This window comes from Bos javanicus, chromosome 7 (assembly GCF_032452875.1).
Source record: "Bos javanicus breed banteng chromosome 7, ARS-OSU_banteng_1.0, whole genome shotgun sequence".
NCBI classification, from domain to species: Eukaryota; Metazoa; Chordata; class Mammalia; order Artiodactyla; family Bovidae; genus Bos; species Bos javanicus.
Window position 1 is genome coordinate 16,418,314 of NC_083874.1, and position 19,325 is coordinate 16,437,638.

Consider the following 19,325-nt stretch of genomic DNA (forward strand, 5'->3'; position numbering starts at 1 on the left):
AAATGTTTAATAGGCACATAGAGAAGGAGAACAGAGATGCCTCTGAGGAATCTTTGCAGTGCTTAGAAAGTGAAATGATGACAGCTGGAGGTACATATGGGGTAGAGTGAGGGTGGTTTATGTTTTCCCTACCTTTTCATTTTGAAAATGTTCAAAGCTGCAAAAAAGTTGCAAGAATAGTATAATGAACACTCATACACCCTTTACCTACATCTGTTTTGCCACAGGTGCTTTAGCAGGTGCTATGTACCTGCGAGGGTTTCCCAGGTGGTGCTAGAGGTAAAGAACCTGCCTGACAATGCAGGAGACATAAAAGATCCTGGTTCAAGCCCTGGGTCAGGAAGATCCCCTGGAGGAAGGCATGGCAACCCAGTCCAGGATTCTTGCCTAGAAAATCCCATGAACAGAGGAGCCTGATGGGCTACAATCCATGGGGTCACAGACTCGGATATAACTGAGCATCTGAGAACTGATAGTTGATTTACAATATTGTGTTAGTTCATTCGACTATATACATATATATATAATTATTTTTTAACAATTCTTTTCCATTATAGTTTGGTACAAGACACTGAATATAGTTCCCTGTGCTATACAGTAGGCCCTTGTTGTTTACTTATTCTATATATGTTCTCAGATGCTCAGTCGTGTCTGACTCTTTGTAACCCCATGGACTATAGCCCACCAGGCTCCTCTCTCCATGGAATTTTCCAGGCAAGAATACTCGAGTAGCATTATGTGTATGGAAAAAAAAAAAAAAGAATACTGGAGTAGGGTGCCATTTCCTTCTCCAGGGGATCTTTCCAACCCAGGGATTGAACCCACATCTCTTACAACTCTTGCATTGGCAGGTAGATTCTCTACCACTAGCTCCACCTGGGAAGCCATTTTTATATAGTGGTATGTATCTATTAAGTCAATACTTCCAATTTATCCCCCCACCCAGTGCTCTTGCCTGGAAAATCCCATGGACAGAGGAGCCTGGAAGACTGCAGTCCATGGGGTTGCGAAGAGTCGGACACGACTGAGCAACTTCACTTTCACTTTTCACTTTCCTGCATTGGAGAAGGAAATGGCAACCCACTCCAGTGTTCTTGCCTGGAGAATCCCAGGGACGGCAGAGCCTAGGGCTTCCGTCTATGGGGTCACACAGAGTTGGACACGACTGAAGCGACTTAGCAGCAGCAGCATCCCCTTTGGTAAGTGAAGTTTGTTTTCTATGTCGATGAGTCTGTTTCAGTTTTGTAAATAAGTTCATTTGTACTGTTTTTTAGATCCCACATATGTAGTATCATATGGTATTTGTCTTTCTCTGTCTGACTTACTTCACTTAGTAAGCTATTCTCCAGGTCCATCCATGTTGCTGCAAATGGTATTATTCCCACTCTTTTTATGACTAATATTCCATTACTTATTATACATATCTTCTTTTTCCATTCACCTGTTGATGGGCACTTAGCTTGTTTCCATGTCTTGGCTATTGTAAATAGTACTGCTCTGAACATTGGGATGCATGTGTATTTTTAAATTAGAGCTTTTGTCTTTTCTGGATATATGCCCAGGATGGGGATTGCTGGATATATGGCTACTCTATTTTTAGTTTTCTTAAGGAATCTCTATAGTTTTTCCATAGTAACTGCACTGATTTACAATCCTACTAACGTTTAGATTTGTACCTACCTTTTCTCCACATCTTCTCCAGCATTTATTATTTGTAGACTTTCTAATGATGGCCATTCTGACCAGTATGAGGTGGTACCTCATTGTGGCTTTGTTTTGCATTTCTCTAATAGCGATATTGAGCATCTTTTCATGTGCATCTCTTTGTTTTCTTTGGAGAAAAGTCTGTTTAGGTCTTCTGTAGCCCAGGCATAAGGTTAACAAAGGCAGAAAAGGTAAAAGGGAAGGGATCTTTGTGATTTCAGCTCCTTGAGTAGACCTCGGTTACAGGGTCACCTGCCTTGTCTTGTAACTTGGTGTGTCACTGGTGATTGTGCCTGATGTACGTGTTCCTACAAAGCAAACCAGCAAATCGTGGTCTGTTGTCTAAGCCAACCAGTGGGTGGTATTTTGTTACAGCTGCCCCAGCTGACTAAGACAGTCAGTTCCCCCAGGTGGTAGGCGAACCCCAGGCTGCCTGGAAACTTTCCCAGTGCTGTCAGGTGAGTGTGTGTTAAGGCCGACCGGCGCGGTCCACGGTGAAGCCAGGGAACAGGGACCAAGACGCCGGGGAGTCACCCTCTGGGGGGAGCATCCAGAAAACCCATACTGCGTCCTGTGTGCACTGAGACCCCAGGAAGGGTGAGTTGGCGCTAAGATGATCACAGAAAGGACTCTGTGTATTATTCATCTACTGCTCTGCAACAAATTACCCAAAATGTTACGGCTTAACAAAGAGAAGGGTGGTTGCCAGGGGCTGGGTGTAGATAAGCAAGATACATGAATTCTAGAACTCTGGTATACAGCCAGCTCAATGCCTACAGTTAATCGTCCTGTACTGGGCACTTACACGTTTCTTAATGTCCCTGCTGGTCCAGTGGTTAAGAAGCCACCTTGCAATGCAGGGGACACTAGTTCCATCCCTGGCCTGGGATCTAAGATTCCACGCCCAGCTCCTGCTGCCCACGGACCTGCGCCATCTGTTTGCCTTCTGTCTGGCCTTCTTCCCACTTCTGCTCCCCCTCTACCCGGCTGACTCTCCTCTCCATCTCCTGTTCTCCTTCCCCAGAAATAATAATAGCTGCTGGCACTGACGGCACGCCTCCCCTGTTCCAGACAGCGCGCTAGGCTCCAGGAAGCAGCTTCTGATCTGGCGCCAGCCCACAAGCCCCCAAGGCGGATGCTATCATTAGTCCTCTACAGACAGGCGCCCACAGCTCGCAGGCAGGGAGGAAGCGCCCACATCAACCACGTCTACAGAGAGAATCTAGCTGGAGAGTTAGGGCCAAGCCCCAGGCCCAGGTCACAGTGTAGACCCCCACCCGGCGGCCATGGCCAGGCTGAGTGATGTGAAAAGCAAGGGCTGTCGGTAAGGTAGGATTTGAATCCTCCTTAAAATCTGTGAAACTGGCACTATCGTTCCCTTCTCTATCAAGGAAGCAAAGGCCTCCAGAAGTTGATCCACTCAAGGGCTGGGATGGGGAAGTCGAAGGTGTTTGAAAGAAGCCATAAAGGGCAGTTAGAGACTTCCCTGGGGGTCCAGTGGCTAAGACTCCCTACTCCCAACGCAGGGGGTGCTGGGTTGATCCTTGGTCGGGGAACTAGATGCCACACGCCACGACTAAGAGTTCGGATGCTGCAACTAGCGATCCTGAGTGCCGCAACAAAGACCGGGTTCAACCAAAACAAGATAAATAAATAAAGGAGCGGCTAGACAGGAAAGCTTGCTGTGGGGACAGTGCCAGCAGGGGTTGGAGACAGATCATGGAAATGTCAGGGGGAGCAGGAGAGCCTGGCTGGAGAGGATAGGTGGGGACCAGATCACGAGGGTTGCCTAAGTAGGTACACTGGGGAGTTTTAAAGAGGGCATGGCGGGGTGCTGTGTGAGCCATCCGATCAGCTCTGTTTTGTGGAGAGATCCTGAGGCCACTGTGGTCGCTAGGAGACCACAGCATCCCAAACAGGGGGACCAGCAGATGGACCTGTGGAAGAGCCAGGGGTCAGAACGCTCACGACTCCGGGTCACGGAAGCCTGTCTTTTATGGTGCAGGTTGGGGGCAGGGGCACACCTGGCTGTCAGCTTCCAGGCACTGTGCAGGGCGGAGCCTTTGGCTGTGCTGTGCAGGGCCCTCAGCAGGTAGTTGATCGGGAGGGGCTTCTAGCATCTCCAGTGATCCTTAGGGTCCTTCATCCTCTCTCTTTGGAACCTCATTTCTCTTCTCATGATTATTTGCACCAATCAGATTCCATGTAGACTGTGGGTGGAACAGTCAAGTAGCAGATGCAGAGCTTATAAGGCAATCAGACCTTTCAAAGAACGAGAACTGGGATTTCTCAAATGGTCCCTGGGACTTCCCAAATGGTCCCTGGGACTTCCCTGGGACTTCCAAGACGGTCCAGCAGTTAAGACTCCATGCTCCCAGTGCAGGGGGCGTGGGTTCCATCCCTGGTCAGGGAACTAAGATCCTGCATGCCGTGTGGACAAAAACAAACAAAAACACAACCACCCCCACCCAAAACCAAATACACTTCCAGGGTAAACAAAAGGAAAAAAAGGAAAAAGAACCAGTCTTGACCTCTTAGCAGGGGTGACCTTCCTCTCAGGTGACTAGGGCCTACCATACTTGGGGGCGTTTTGCAAAGGTTTTGCTTTCTTTTAAAATAAGAAGAAAAAATATATAATCTAGCTGGAATTTCAGTCATATTTATGCCAACAGTGTTGTAAAACATATATTTTTTTTTTCCTTTTTCCATGGGGGATAGAACCTATGAAGGCAAAATTGTGTGGGGCTAATGAAAGTCACAATGGGGCGATTTTGGCATATTTCTTGGGCCTTATCATGCTAGGGTCTGTCTCTTCCATCTTAAGGACCATTATCAATCCCTCTTTTGTTACCATGATCCAGGAAGGGGAGGTGGAGAGGGAAAAAGGGAAAAAAAGACCAAAAAAAAAAAAAAACAAAACCCAGTGGAACCAAAGAGGTATTTGCAGACCCATGTTCAGAGCAGCATTAGTCCTCTTCACCCAAAGGTAGAAGCAAGTGTCCATCAACAGGTGAGTGGATAAACACAATGTGATCCATCCGTATGATGGAATATTACTCAGCTTTCAAAAGGAATGAAGTTCTGATACATGCTACAGCATGGATGAAGCTGAAAACACTTGTTAAATAAGCTTGCAGTTTCTGAAATGCAGGACACTCTACAAGCAGTAAAACACGCCCCTCTCAGCATTTTGGTGGGTTTAAAACACAGACCTGGTGGCTTGGCCACCCACCTATTTAAAATACAACATCAACACATAGTTGACTGGAAAGTGCCTGCGCACACAGGCAGCTCAGGAGAGGAAAGCTGGGTGGCAAGGAAAGCAGAGAGAGGGGGAGTTTTCATTCAATCATCTTTGGACATTGCATGCTTTGAATGGTGAACATTACCTGTTAAGAATAAACAGAGGCTTCCAAAGAAGACATACAGATGGGCAATGGTCACGTGAAAAGATGCTCATGTACTCAGTCATGTCTGACTCTGTGACACCATGAACCCAGGAGGCTCTTCTGTTGATGGGATTTTTCAGGCGAGAATACTGGAGTGGGTTGCCATTTCCTTCTCCATGGTATCTTCCCGACCCAGAGAGTGAACCTGCGTCTCCTGTGTCTCTTACATTGCAGGTGTATTCTTTATCCGCTGAGCCTATTTTATTCTGCCTTATTTTAGTTTTATTTTGCCTTACTCTTTTATTTGCCATGTTGCGTGGCTTGTGGGATCTGAGTTTCCCCACCAGGGATGAAACCCATGCCCTTGGCAATGAAAACAGAGTCCTAACTACTGAAGAGCTAGGAAGTCCCAGAAAACCCTTCATTTTAAATTGAACAATTCAGTGGATTTCCCTGTATTCACAAGGTTGCGGCAACCACCACCTCCATCTAGTTCCAAAACATTTTCTTCACCCCAAAAGGAAGCCCTGTGCCCAGCGAGCAGTAGGTCTCATTCCCACCCCACCCCACCAGGCCCCTGGCAATAACTGACCTACTTTCTGTGGATCTGCCTGTTCCGGACATTTCTTATCAATGGAATCACACACTGTGTGGCCTTTTGCGTCTGGCTTCTTTCTCCAATCATCATATTCTCTGGGTTCATCCATGTTGTCTCAGGTGTCTCAGAGACCCATTCCCTTTTACGGCTGAATGCTGGGAAAGACTAAGGCAAAAAGAGAAGGGGGCGGCAGAGATGAGATGGTTTGATTGCATCACCCACTCAGTGGACATGAACATGAGCAAACTCCAGGAGATAGTGGAGGACAGAGGAGCCTGGTGTGCTGCAGTCCATGGGGTCGCAAAGAGCCAGACATGACTGAGCAACTGAAGAACAACAATATTCCATCATATGGATGGACTATATTGTGCTTTTTGCTTGTGTGTGGGTGGTCCTGCAGTGTTTGACCTGATGGATATGTGTGGATTGAATATAAGAATGGTTAGAAGGATATTGAGATAAGCAAGCTGTAGGCACAGAGGCATCAGTGGCAGGTCCTACTACCCCCTGTCTCAGGACCAGGAGTCCAGTGGGGACCCCTAACTCAGCTGTGGGAGTGTGGGTAAGGGGGGATTTGAGGTAAGTGATGGGGGGAGGGGAGCAAACTTTGTCCTGGCTCAGATGGGGCTGACGCACTCCCTTTTCCATGTGACCACAGCAGGGAAGACCCTCCTTGGGGTCCTTGGGTTGGGACCCCAGAAAGGGCAAGTCATGTGCCTGCAACACCCAGACCTTGTCAGGAGGGAAACCGGAATTCTGCCCTTAGAAGTTCGTCGCCACCCAGCTTGCCTTTTATTGTACCAATTACGTCTGCCAGCAAGGGCGTGCTGTGTGTTTTCATAGAGAGACCTGGACTGTATTCCTCCAGGTGATGAGAACACCAGCTGTGAGCAGGTTTCTCCCCATCTGGGCACAGAGAGCGAGGGAGTCCTGGCTGCACGGGGAGGTCTGCTGGCTGCAGGTGGCGCAAGATGTAGGCAGCCAGCTGGGGCAACATCTGATCCATGGGGTAGCACATGCTGTTTCACGCTTTGCGGTTGCCATCTTGAAATTCTTTTTTTTAAAGATAACTTTATTTTTGGCTGTGCTAGGACTTTGTTGCTACGTGCAGGCTTTCTCTAGTTGTGGCGAGTGGGGGCTACTCTCTAGTTGCAGTGCGTGGGCTTCTCATTGCTGTGGCTTCTCTTGTTATGGAGCGTGGGCTCTAGGGCGTGTGGGTTTCAGTAGTTGCTGCACTCGGGCTCAACAGTTGTGGTGTGTGGGCTTAGTTGTCCAGCGGCATGTGGGCTCTTAGTTTCTGGGCCAGGGATTGAACCCGTGTCCCCTGCATTCACAAACAGATCTTAACATCTAGACCACCAGGGAAGTACACTACCCACCCTTTTTTTTAACGATTATTTTTGGTGTGGACCATTTTTAAAGTCTTTATTGAATTTTCTATGTCTTTTTTTTTTTTAATTTCTATTTTTTCAGTTTTTTTTGGCCATGAGGCATGTGGATTCTTAGCTCCCCGATCAGGGATCAAACCTGTATCCCATGCATTGGAAGGCAAAGTCTTAACCACTGAACCACCGGGGAAGTCCTGTCATCTTGAAATTCCTAATACATTTTTTAAAAACTTTATATTTTAAGTGTGGTAAACTACACATAACCTAAAATTCACTTAAAAGAGTGCACAGCTCAGCAGCATTAAGTACATTCACACTGTCCTGCAATCACCCATCGCCTGGACTTTTTCATCTTCAGTAGAAACTGTCTGCAGTAAACGCTGACTCCCCATCCCCTCCCCAGCCCCCGGCCCCCACCATCCTACCTTGTCTCCATGGACTTGACTTCTCCAGGGCTCTCACGTAATGGAATCTTACCACGTTCGTCCTTTTGTGATTGGTTTATTTCACTTACCATGGTTCACCTGTGTTGTAGCATGTGTTAGAATTTCCTTCCTTTTAAAGGATGAATAATGTTCCATTTTACGGATACACTGCATTTTGTGTATCTGAAATTCTGGATAATTTTTAAAGAGGGGGCTCTGCATTTTCATGCTACACTAGGCCCCCAAATTACATAGCTCATCCTGTTAGTCCCTGTCACACTGAATCCAGCAGGAGGAATCCTTCCAGCTTACTCAGTCCCCTCTTCCATGGAAGTCCCAGAAGCAAACTCAGCAGTGGCAGTCGACTAACCACCCCCAATCCCCTACCCTGACTGCTTTGGGGAAGAACTCAGAAAAGACCCAGTGACACATTTAAAAATATATACATTTATTTTTTCGGCTGTGTTGGGTCTTAGTTGTGGCACTCTGGATCTTTAGTTGCAGCATAAACTCTTAGTTGAGGCACGTGGGATTTATTCCCTGACCAGGGATTGAACACAGGCCCCCTGCAGCCACTGGACCACCAGGGCAGATTTTGAAAGGCTTTTCATGGGCTGAACTGTCCCCCCAAAAGGTATGTTGAAATCCTAAACCCCAGGACCTCAGAATGTGACCTTCTTTGGAGGTAGGGTCTTGGGAGAGATGATAAAATTAATATGTGGTCATCATCGTGGGCCCTGATCCAGTAGGACTCGTGTCCTTATAAAAAGCAGAGGTTTGGACACAGAGTCAGATGTGCACAGAGCGGAAACGATGTGAAGAGATACAGCGAGACAGGCACACGAGTGGAGGGTTGCACCCCTTCCTCCAAGAGGCACACATAGAGCAGGTAGGGAGAACCCAGGCCCCTGTGAATCGGCCTGCCTACGGAGGCTCGGGGATGGCTGGGCTTGGCCTCCCCCTTCCCCATCGGCTTCCTCCATTGTCACCCTGGACGTGCCGCCCACACCTTCCTGTCTGATGCCTGGCTTCTTGTTCCCGCCTCCCCCTCCCCCACCCCACCCCGTCCACCCCTGCCCTGCCACAGGCACAGCTTACAGGATCTTAGTTCCCTGACCAGGAATCAAACCCGAGGGCCCAGGCAGTGAAAATGCTGAGTCCTAAACACTGGACCACCTGGCAATTCCCTGATGCCTTGATGCCTGGCTTATTTATTTGGTTTTGTAGCTCAGTCGGTAAAGAATCTGCCTGTAATGCAGGAGAGCCAGGTTCGATTTCTGTGTGGGAAAGATCCCCTGGAGAAGGAAACAGCAACCCAGTCCAATATTCTTGCCTAGGGAATCCCATGGACAGAGGAGCCTGGTGGGCTACATAGTCCATGGGGTCGCCGAGTCGGACGCGACTTAACGACTAAAGCACGCACGCCAGGTCTTAGCTGCGGCGTGTGGAATCTAGTTCCCTGACCGGGGATCAGACCCAAGCCCGCTGCACTGGGAGCACGGAGCCTTAATTACTGGACTGCCAGGGAATTCCCTGATGTCTGGCTTTTTAAGGCTCTAATCTGCACTGGGCATGGGGCAGGGTACTCAAAGCGGCTGCAAAGGGAGAAATCCAGGAAGTGGGTGCTTTACACACATCTTAAATTGTAAACGTTTACAGGTTGCATCTTCACGTGGCCAAAAGCGTTTGAAAATAATACATTTTAATGTTCTTCTTTGGTCATGAAAGCAGATGAATCTTTTCAGATTTTAAGAAATTAGAAAAAAAAATTAAAAAGTGCAAGCCTTTTGAAAAAGTGTATTTAAGGTTTATACTTTGGTTTTTCTGTGAGTCTGGGGCCTGATGCCTCCATGGTCAGTTGCCCTCCTTCTGTCTCTGCAAAGCACTTTGCAACCTCTGTCTTGGACACATTCCTTTCTTTTTAAAAAATATTTATTTAGCTGCACTGGGTCTGACTTTACGGACATGGAGGAAAGAGAAAGCTCACATGTATTTATTTGTAAATCAGGACTGGTTTTAGTTTTGGAGTCCCTGGAGTCTCTCCTGTGGGGCCCTGGTGGTCCTGGAGCTCCACCACTGCAGACTGCTTATGGGGACTTGTTCTGCCCCGTCTCTTGGTGCTCCCAGGGGTTGGCTGCTTGGTGTGGGTCGAGCAGTGGGTGGTTCACACGGTTGACCTGCCAGAGTTTGCCATGAGGCTTCACTTGCCAGAGAGAGGAGGGGGTTCATGTATGTGCCACCAGACCACTTCCCCTGCCCTGTGCCCACCCCCACCTCCTGTCCAGGGTCCCTTGAACAGGAAAGGACCCTCCAGTGGCCTGCCTCGAGCCCTGGCCCCTCTCCCTGACAGCCACCCTGAGGCTCTTTGAGCTGCAGTGTCTTCTAGGACTCAACCAAATCCTTCAACTTTTAAAACATTGATTTTGGCTGTGCAGCATGTGGGATCTTAGTTTCCCAATCAGGAGTGGAATCCATACCCCCTGCCTTGTAAGCGTGGAATCTTAACCACTGGACCACGAGAGAAGTCCCCAAATCTTTCAACTTTGAGAAAACCAATGGGACAGAAGCTGGTCCTTGGAACAAAGGCGAAGGTGAATTTTGAGGTTCCAGAGTCTACAGGAAGGCCAAAGTTAACCAGAAAGCTCCTAAACAGAAAGGGTGTCGGGACATGGACCCATGCCCACACAGGACCCCACACTCAGAGAGCCCCACTGTGCTCGGTTTAGTGTTCTGAGGTCAACGACTTGAAGTTCTTGGTACTTTTCTGAATCAGAGGCTCTGCAAATTCTGTCCCCAGTTTGGTGGAGGTTAGAAGCCCTTGGGGTCTCAGAGGGACACTGTTCCTGGAGGTCCAGGTGCAGAGGGGCTGGCTGTGTGCTCACGATATGGGAATTCCCTCCCTCAACTGTCTGGGGTGACTTGAAAGATCCCCAGGAGAGCTGGGGGTTGGGTCTAGGCCCCGGCATGTGCCCATGGGTACCTGAGCCCCTTCCTACCCCCGTGTGGTTACACAGGCAGAATGTCCCTCCTGCGGGAGGCCTTGTGTCCCCTCCGCATCCCCAACTTCCTGTCCTGGCTGAACCCCAAGACAGACAACTCAGATGCACAGAGGGAACGGGTGGTCTAAACCCAGGATGCTCCGTTATCAAACTGGTGGGGGGAAAAAAGGTCACCAGCACTGAATGGTGTCCATTTTCCCAATCGGCTGAGCTTCAGGGAATCACCTTTAAAGGACTACGGGGACAATACCAACAACTTCCTCACGGTGCTGTGAAGGACTCTAAGGTGAACAGCACACTAACAGCTAACAGGTAGCATGTCCACCAGCACCTCCTACCTCCCTGAGGTCCCCCTCGCCCCAGCACTCAGCACCGCCTACACACAGGATGGTGGGGGTCTTCGGTCTGTGCTTTTGGAGCCCTGGGTGGGGAAAGCAAGGCATTCGCTGGGGAGGCATGCTCCAGGGCCGGCTTGAATTCTACTGTGGGACTTGTGTGTGGCTTCCCAGAGCTCAGGGCTCGCAGCTCCACATCACCCCTACCTGTCCTACTCTGAGTGGGCTCCAGGCTGGGGGCAGAGGGCAAGGGGCCAGGGTTGCTGCCCCAGTGCTTCCCACTCTGCAGTGAAAACCACCCTCATGGCACAACTTGGTCCTTCCTATCACTAGACTCCAGGACACTAATCTCCAGTGATAGACTCCAATCACTAGGTTCTCCAGGACAACACTGTTGTCTATGGTTTTTTTTCTCTTCTGAAAATCCTTTCCAAATGAGCTAGGAAAGCATGGAGGTGAAACAAGACATAGAGATGAAGGGATGCAGGCATAGGCCCTCAGAGCCTTAACCTTGAACGGAACTGTGAAGACAGCCCCCACCCACTGGCCCCGGGCAGGAGCCCCCCACTTCAAACTCGGTCTCAACCTCTTAGCTCTGAATTCTGGAGTCAGGGAGGCTGTCCCGGGCACGACGTGGAGGTGGGGGCAGAGGGGCTGTGTTACAGCACACCCCCACTTACAGTGCCTCTCTGGCTTCTAAGTGGGCGTCAGAACTGCCGAAGCAGAGTCTGCCTTTCCCCCCACTTCTTTGGCTGCACCTCTAGGCATGTGGGATCTTAGTTCCCCCACCAGGGATCAAACCCATGGCCCCTGCAGTGGACTTGCAGCGTCCTAACCACTGACCAGCAGAGTGCCAGGAGTCCTCAAATCTGCTTTTTATAAGGAAGGGGATGCACACCAAGGTCTGCAATTGGCCAGGAAAGGCTGACACACAGACCCCTCCTCTTCGGGGCACAGTGATGCCGCAGGATCTGCTGGAGGCCCCAGGACATCCCAGGGATACCCCTAGAGTCACCTCCAGCCAGAGCCCGGCCCCCTTCCCCAGGTGGTGCTGACCTGCCTCTACCATCCGGGAGGGACACGGGTTGGGTATTCCGAGGGAGCGCAATGCAGGACCATAAGACACACACACACACTCACAAAAGGAAACCCAATGACTTCAGAAGAGGCCCCGTAAGTGTTGGAGAAGTACATGAGGCTTTTAGCTGAGCCCACTGAGCGTGGGGGAGCCAGGGGTAGGGTCGGGTGGGGGCTGCTCTCTCGGCCCACCCCAGCATTGCCCCTGGATTCAGAGCAGCCGTGGTGACTGCGGTACCTACTTGATTTGTTTTCCTTTCCACGAGGATCCTATGGACCCCATTTCACAGCTGGGGATGCTGAGGCTGGGGGAGGAGAGTCAAGGACTTGCCTACTGAGGACAGCGTGGAGTCAGGATGCGAACCTGAGACCCTGACCCTGAGACCCTGACACATCGTCCTGCCTCTAGGGGAGTCAGAACTCACCTGCCCTCCCCCGAGGGGATAAGTGTCAGAAGACATTCGGAATGGCCAGAGGCTCAGATGGATAGGCAATACTCAGGGACAAGACAGGGGGCTCACAAATCTTTGAGCCTGGAGAAGGGAGAGGTCTCTAGGTCTCCAAGGGGAGGGAGCTGATTCGTGTGTGGGGGGCGGGGGTGGGGGTGGGGGGGTGGCATCTAGGCAGAGTGGTGTGTGGCAAGGAAGCTGGGCACAGGATACATCCTAGAGTCATCCCTGGGGCTGGCTGTCCCGAGGGCTCCCTGCCTCCCCGAGCACAGAGCCTGGTGAGGGGCAGCCTCTGAACTAGGAAGCAGGGAGTCACCGGCAGCTATCACTGGCGCTTCACTCGGCGATGGCTGCTTTACAAGGCACACACCGTCACCCCCACACCACCACGTCTCCACGATCCCACTTCATTTATTACCAAAATATCACAGAATTCCAGTCATAGTTAACATACAGAGATTAACACAAACCTGATACCTGCGGGAAGGACTATGTATTCGGACAATCGCGTTGTTTTGGAATCGTAAGGCCCCACACTGTGAGCACTCCGTACTCCAAAAATACACTCTGAGAGCTTTGAAAACTGAATTAAAATGTCTACACAGCTATGAACAATTGTTTAATAAAACTTTTTCATGTTTTCATTACATGTAAATATATCAATTTGGCATCTCTATAAAAACTCTGAAAATGGTGCAAAAGTTTCATTCTCTTTGAGAAAGCCATTGACAAAAAATATTCACACTTCACTAAAATTTTGAAAAATGGTCTTCTTTCAAAGTTTCTTTATTAATCTGAAGTCTTCTGGATTATCAAAATCTAGGTTTGCTTTTTCCTCCTAAAACACTAAAGAACATTTATTCACAAGGATAAAAAGGCAAACTGGGGGGATGGAAAACTGAGGAGGACATTTTTTTTCCCTGAAAATAAAAAAAAAGAAAGAAAAAAAGAAAAAGAAAAAAAAAAAAAAAGCTAGTTACATAAGCAATCTCCAAAGAACACAATGGGATTCATTTTATTGTTGGCTTTTGGACAGCAGTGTCACACTTTATTGAAAACAAACCCATGTAAAAACAAAGTTAAAATGAAAAATGGTACCTGAAAAATAAATTATTTTATATAAAACAAACCAATAACTTAAAACATACTAATATACAAAAGGTCTACCCATCTACTGTACAACGTGGGAACCACTTGGGAAAGTGCCCCCCACCGGCCCAGAGCAAGTCACTATACACGGAACGTTACACAGTAAAGACGTGGCCCCGACCAACGGACAAGCCTTCTCTCCTGGCAGAAGTGAAACACAGTCCTCCCGGGTCGCTGCAGACCACTGGTCAGCCTAACTTCAGTCCTCACGGGGACTTACGAGGAGTTAAGTTATTTAACGACCAAGCAGAAAACTGACTCTTGTCACCAAAAGGTTGTGGAAAAATACAATCGTTAAGAAGTCAGAGGCAAAATCAAAAGGCGTGGAAATGTGACCCCTGCTGGGGGTCCTACCGCCGTTGCAAGAAAGCGTCAGTTCCCGCTGCCACTCAGCGGAGGGCTCTCAGGACTTGGGGTGAGGGCTGGGCCTGGGAATCTGATGAGCAGCAGGTGTTTCCTGAGGTGCTGCCTCAGGTCCCAGGAGGTACCGTGGGTCCTGGGAAGATGGGAGGGATTTCAGATGGAGGAGGGCTGGGGTGGGGGTCGTGGGGTGGGAAGAGGGGCCCTTGGTGGCTTGGTCTCATTCTCTGTGATCCAGCCCAGGACGGCTGTGGAAAGCACAGGGAAGTTGTGTCAGGCAGGGATGGATGCAAAATGGGACAGCCAGGGGGACATTAACTCTGATTTTCAAGGCCAACGGCAGACTGGGGTCAGTCCACGGCCCTAGTCTGGAGGCCAACTGGCTAAGTTATTGCCAATGGCTGTCTCAGGCTTCTCACGTCTGTCTGATCCAGCAGGGCTTCCCCACCACAGCTGCCAGCTCACAAGGACCGGCTCCCTACAGCAGCGAGGTTCAGAGCCTGGAAGGTGGGTTTCCAGCACTAACGCCAAGCGCAGACTCTCGGAGGTTAAGGCAGCTGCCCTTGGCGAGGGAAAGACTCACCTTGGGGGAACAAGGAAGGTGCCGCCGGCTGAGAAAGCCCAGCCTTTGGCTATTCTGGCAAGAGGGGGGGCAGTGGGGGAGGATGTCGCAGTCACGGGATGTGTGACCAGAGGCACAGCCAGCGCAGAAAACCACAGCTTGGCGTATGACATTGAAAAGCTGAAGAAAGGCAGAGCTGAGGGGTAAAGAGTGGATTATTTGACTGGAACCAGGTACACAGAGGTGCAGCTGCTGAGTGAACAACTAGGAGGGCCAGTCACACAGGCCAAGAGAATTCAGTCAGAGTCTCTTTGGTATTTATGTGCCAAACCAAAGTTTTCATAAATTAACATCATCTTATCCTCAATTCTTTTTCAGCAAAATTCTTAAAGAAAAGGAGAGCATTCATTTCACAAGATACAAATATGACTGATCTAGGTTAAAAAAATTTTTTTTTAAACATGGTTTCTTTCAGATTGTGACTTGAAAAAAAAAAAATGAGGTCTTCCTTTTGCAAACAAGCTTAGCGATGTAATGAATTTTTCGGACATAGGGCCAGCATCTGGGACTTCCGTGGCAGTGACGATTACTTTTTGGAAGTAGAACGTGTCAAAGGCAGTATCCTCCTGCACGCTCGCAAATTAAAACTCCCAAAGAAACACATGAGGGTTTTTAGCCAGAAGGCTGTTCAGAGTGGGGACCGCGTAAAACGAGACATTTACTGAGATACTCTGGGCAACTCGCAGAGGTCCGTATGCGCTTCACGTTTCCATCTCATGTGTGCTACCATCAGGAAAACCAATGTGATCCCAATAAAACAGAGGGGATGAGGGGACGGGCTATGGTGCTGGCTGTGAGCCTGTTGCTCCGCAGTGCAGGCCTCTGACAGAGTTCTCGTAGAAGACTGCATGCCAGCGTGGGCTGGCAGGCTGTGTCAGCGAGGAGGCCTAAGGGCCACCCTGAGGACGGGGAGCCTCACCTGCTCTGAGAAGATGTTAGCCCGAGGCTGGCACCACCTGCATGGTATATTTTTCTAGGAGAGCATCCCAGGCCTGGGGTGTGGAGTGCTCTGGGGTACACACAGTGGGGACCCTCTTCATGTCAAGTCCGGGCAAATGGGCCTTGGATCCAGGAGGAGGCATGTAAGCTGGCTTGGACTTAGAATCTGGAAGATCCTACAGGAGGGAGGAGGCCCTCCGTGGCACTTGGCCAACTTGTGAGACAAGACCTCAAGGGATGAACTTGGCCCTTTGTGGGGTAAGAAGAGGGCTGCATGGTAAACTGGGGAGGCTCAGGTAAGCGGCTGGCAGTCCCTCAGTAAAGCATGAGGGAAGGGATGGGGGGACGGGCAGCCTCAACTGGTCGAGGGCGGGAGTGGGGTGGTGTTTCAGAACACTGACCCACTCTGCGGAAGGCTGTGCCTACAGCCCAGTGACTTCCACTTAAATAAATAAATAAATAAATAAATAAAGCCGCAATTCCATGATATCGATAACTAAAAAACAGCCTATCGTTCACATGCTTTATTAGTCTCTCGTGTCAAGGTTAAAAACCGCTGGTACTAAATTATGGTGGTTTTGACTCTCTCATACACTGGTTATTTATAAAAAAAATCACATCATGCTCCTGAGGAGTTGCCCGGAGCCTGGGGCCCTGCCTGTTTACCTCTCAGGCCCTCTCTCGGACTCTCCCTGCCCACTCCCCGTTTGGGAAAAAACCCCACCTGTGCGGGCGCAATCCTAACATCACAGATCCGGAAATGCTTTGTCTTGAGGCAAGTATATTTGTTGCTTAAAATTTTACGAATCCTCCCTGAATGCTGGGCTGTCTGTACCTTACCTAGCCAAAAAGAAAGAAAAGGTAAAATAAAAAACAAAACAAAATTCGAGCAAAACAAAATCAAATTTAATGGTCTTAAATGCAAAAGTAAAAACAAACAAAAAACACAAAAAAGCAAAAGAAAATTAACAGAACAACCCAAAACGTCAAGGCAGTTATGAAGAGAACTTTGAGGGTTAATCTTTAAAACTACAAATCAAAGGGTGTTTTTTTGTTGTTGTTGTTTGTTTTTTTTGTTAATAGGTAACTGTCAGGAAGTAAGTACTTTTCTGTTGAGTGTTCACAGGAGAGCAAAGTTTCAAAACAAAACCCGACTAAAATAGAAAAAAGCCTAGCGCTCACGAGAAGGGATGCGAGAAATACAATGCTCAAATGTTTCTGTGTCGTTAAAAAATAGAGCTATCTGACGCATTGGAGCTGTGGTCAATGCGCTCGGAAACTGGAGCGAAGACAGGGGTCGACAGTATCCGCTGTTGTGGGGGCACTGTGCATGCAACGTGTGGACAGGAATTCGGGGTGTCGGAGGAGCAAGGCATCTTGAGGCGTGCCTGCAGCTGAGATCTGACTCTGGAATACACTGGAGTTCCCCTGAAACTCTTTGGTCCGTTCCCATTGGCGCCTGGGCGTAGGAGACCCCTCGTGTCCTCCGCAGGGCCTGGCCCGGCCCGGCGTGCGGTCCCCCTCCCGCCGGTGGCCCACGGCAGACTGGCCCGCTGCCACAGCCGGGGCCCCTCAGCTGAGTGAGCAGCAGGTGGCAATGGGACCTGCTTGGGAAAGCAATTTCCTGTCAACCGAAGCAGAAATCGCTTAAAATGTGGAAGCGGTTGAGAAAAACACGCACTCAGCATCTGTCTAACATCTTTAGGAACTAAAACTAAAACATCATTTCTGTTTGCTTGTTGGTTTCTATCCAGTTTGTGGAGACATTGAATGAAACGCGTGTTAGACAGTCTCGGAAGTTAAAGCATGCTTCAGTTTCACCACCATCCCGAGGGACTGGTTAGTCAATGCAGTCTATTTAGATTTCTGTTTAATATATATTTTAAAGGAAATAACTTAAGAAACTTAAAATTGGTCTAACATTGTGGGATTTCAAACATTTGAACATGTCGGCTGCATCCCAAGAGTATAAAAACCTTTTCACTTCTCATTTAGACTAAGACAAACACTTGTGAAAATTGGCGCAAAATGAGTTGTACACTAACAAAAAAGTTTCAACTTCTTCACTCTTAATTATCTATTCCGTACAAAAAAAAAAAAAGCATAAGCGAGTTATTTGTGGGACTTGTTGGTTTTGAAGGAAACCTGTAAGATTTTGTCCCCCAGGCGGTAGCCGTTCAGACTTGCTATGGCCATGGCAGCTTCTTCATAGTTTGTCATGGTCACAAAGCCAAAGCCTTTGCACTTGTTGGTGTTGAAGTCGCGAATCACTTTCACATTGGTAACGGCGCCAAACGGGCCAAACATCTGCCAGAGGATCCCCTCATCGGCATCCTGGCCCAGGTTGTAGATGAAGATGCACCAGCCCGAAGAAGCGTTGCCCGGGACATTGACACCAGAAAGCCCACTCATGTGATCTACACCCATGGGGGAGAACCTAGCAAACAGAGAGCACAGCGTTCAGGTCAGGGTCAAGGTGGGCCCGCGCGTGGACACGTGGCCCATGGGGGCGCTTGGGCTGGCAGCCCCCCACCTTGGGCACCATCAGAGTTTTTCACTGAGCGGAAGTCAATACAGTGTCAGAGGGAGGGCACGGGCTCCTTGCTCCATAGGGAATGGGCTCTGAGGAGACACTGGCTGCCCGGAGTGGGTCAGAGCCTCAACCCGCCTCCCCCATTGAGGGGGCCTGTAGTGGCCTCTGACCAGCCGCTCCCTCCACCCCTCCCACTCTGGGGAGGGGGGTCCTGTTTAGTCACACCTGTACTTCCCACATTTTAAAAGATGGGAACTTCTCTACATCCTCCTAGGTGCTGTTACACTCCCAGCTCCCTCTAGGGAAACCCTTCCTTATCCTATACGTCTGTGTATGTATGTGTGTTTGCCTGGGGTGGGGGAGGGCTGAATCTTCTTGTTTCTCTGAATTTTGTACCCCCCACCTCGTCAGGACCCTCCCTCTCCAAGGGTTCACAGCCAAGCAGTGTCTGCATACAGCATACACCCATGAAGGCCACTGCAGCAGAGCACAGCCCTGGACAACCTTCCACTGCTGGCTCATAACACCCCAGAAGGGCCTGGGCTGTGGACTGCAAGTCCACTAAGCTTTACCAAAAATGTGAGACCACCCAGTTTCTAAAAAAAATTTTTGGCTGCACCCCATAGTATGTGGGACTTTAGTCCCCTGACCAGGGATCGAACCCATGGCCCCTGCCTTGGAAGGCAGTCTTAGCCACTGGACTTCCAGGGAAGCCCCTGGGGCCCCCTTTCTAAAGAAACACTTTTAGTCATATAAAAATAAGCCTACAAATCATGGCCGTGGCAGTAACGATGAAGGAAGATGACAAAATTGCTACTGAAGCCATGTGGCCCTTGAGATGTTTCAAAAACACAAAAGTTAACTGTCAGAGGACCAGTTGAGAAACCTTGAGCATGACACAGCATCTCTGAAGCCCCACAATGCAATTGGAAAAGTACTACCTGCTCCAAAACGCAATCAAGTTTGAGGTGTGGGTCTGACCCAGGGGTGAGCAGGGTGCCTTCGAGTGCCACTGAACAGATTCACTCCCTGGACAGACTCTGGAGAAGAGTGGCCAGCCCCCTGGGGTGCAGCCCACTGACAGAACGGTGACCACTGATGAAGAATCAAGGCGTGCCGTGGGCCGTGATTTTGAATTTGCGGGAATGACGTTAAACAGACACACCGGATGTCTGAGTTGGTTAAATGATTTGTTAGTGGTGAGACCACAGAATCACTGAAATGGGGGTGGGTAAGGGCCCCAGAGTGCCTGTGTGAGTTGCTTTTCAGTGAGAACTGGAAAGAGGTCTGAGTTTTAAACGAACCTCGTTTCCTCTAACTTTTGTAGGATGTGGACCCAAGTTATGATAGTGGTTCAC

The 19,325-nt window shown here is 49.3% G+C and overlaps 1 protein-coding gene across 1 annotated transcript in view; it reads right to left on the reverse strand.

Moving 5' to 3' along the window:
• Positions 1 to 16,318: 16,318 nt before the first annotated feature.
• Positions 16,319 to 19,325, reverse strand: part of ELAVL1 (ELAV like RNA binding protein 1) — a 37,224-nt gene continuing 34,217 nt past the window's right edge. Inside the window, exon 6 of the mRNA XM_061422359.1 lies at positions 16,319 to 17,871. Coding sequence (XP_061278343.1) covers positions 17,547 to 17,871 — 325 coding nt within the window. The 3' untranslated portion in view covers positions 16,319 to 17,546. The remainder of the gene's footprint in view (positions 17,872 to 19,325) is intronic.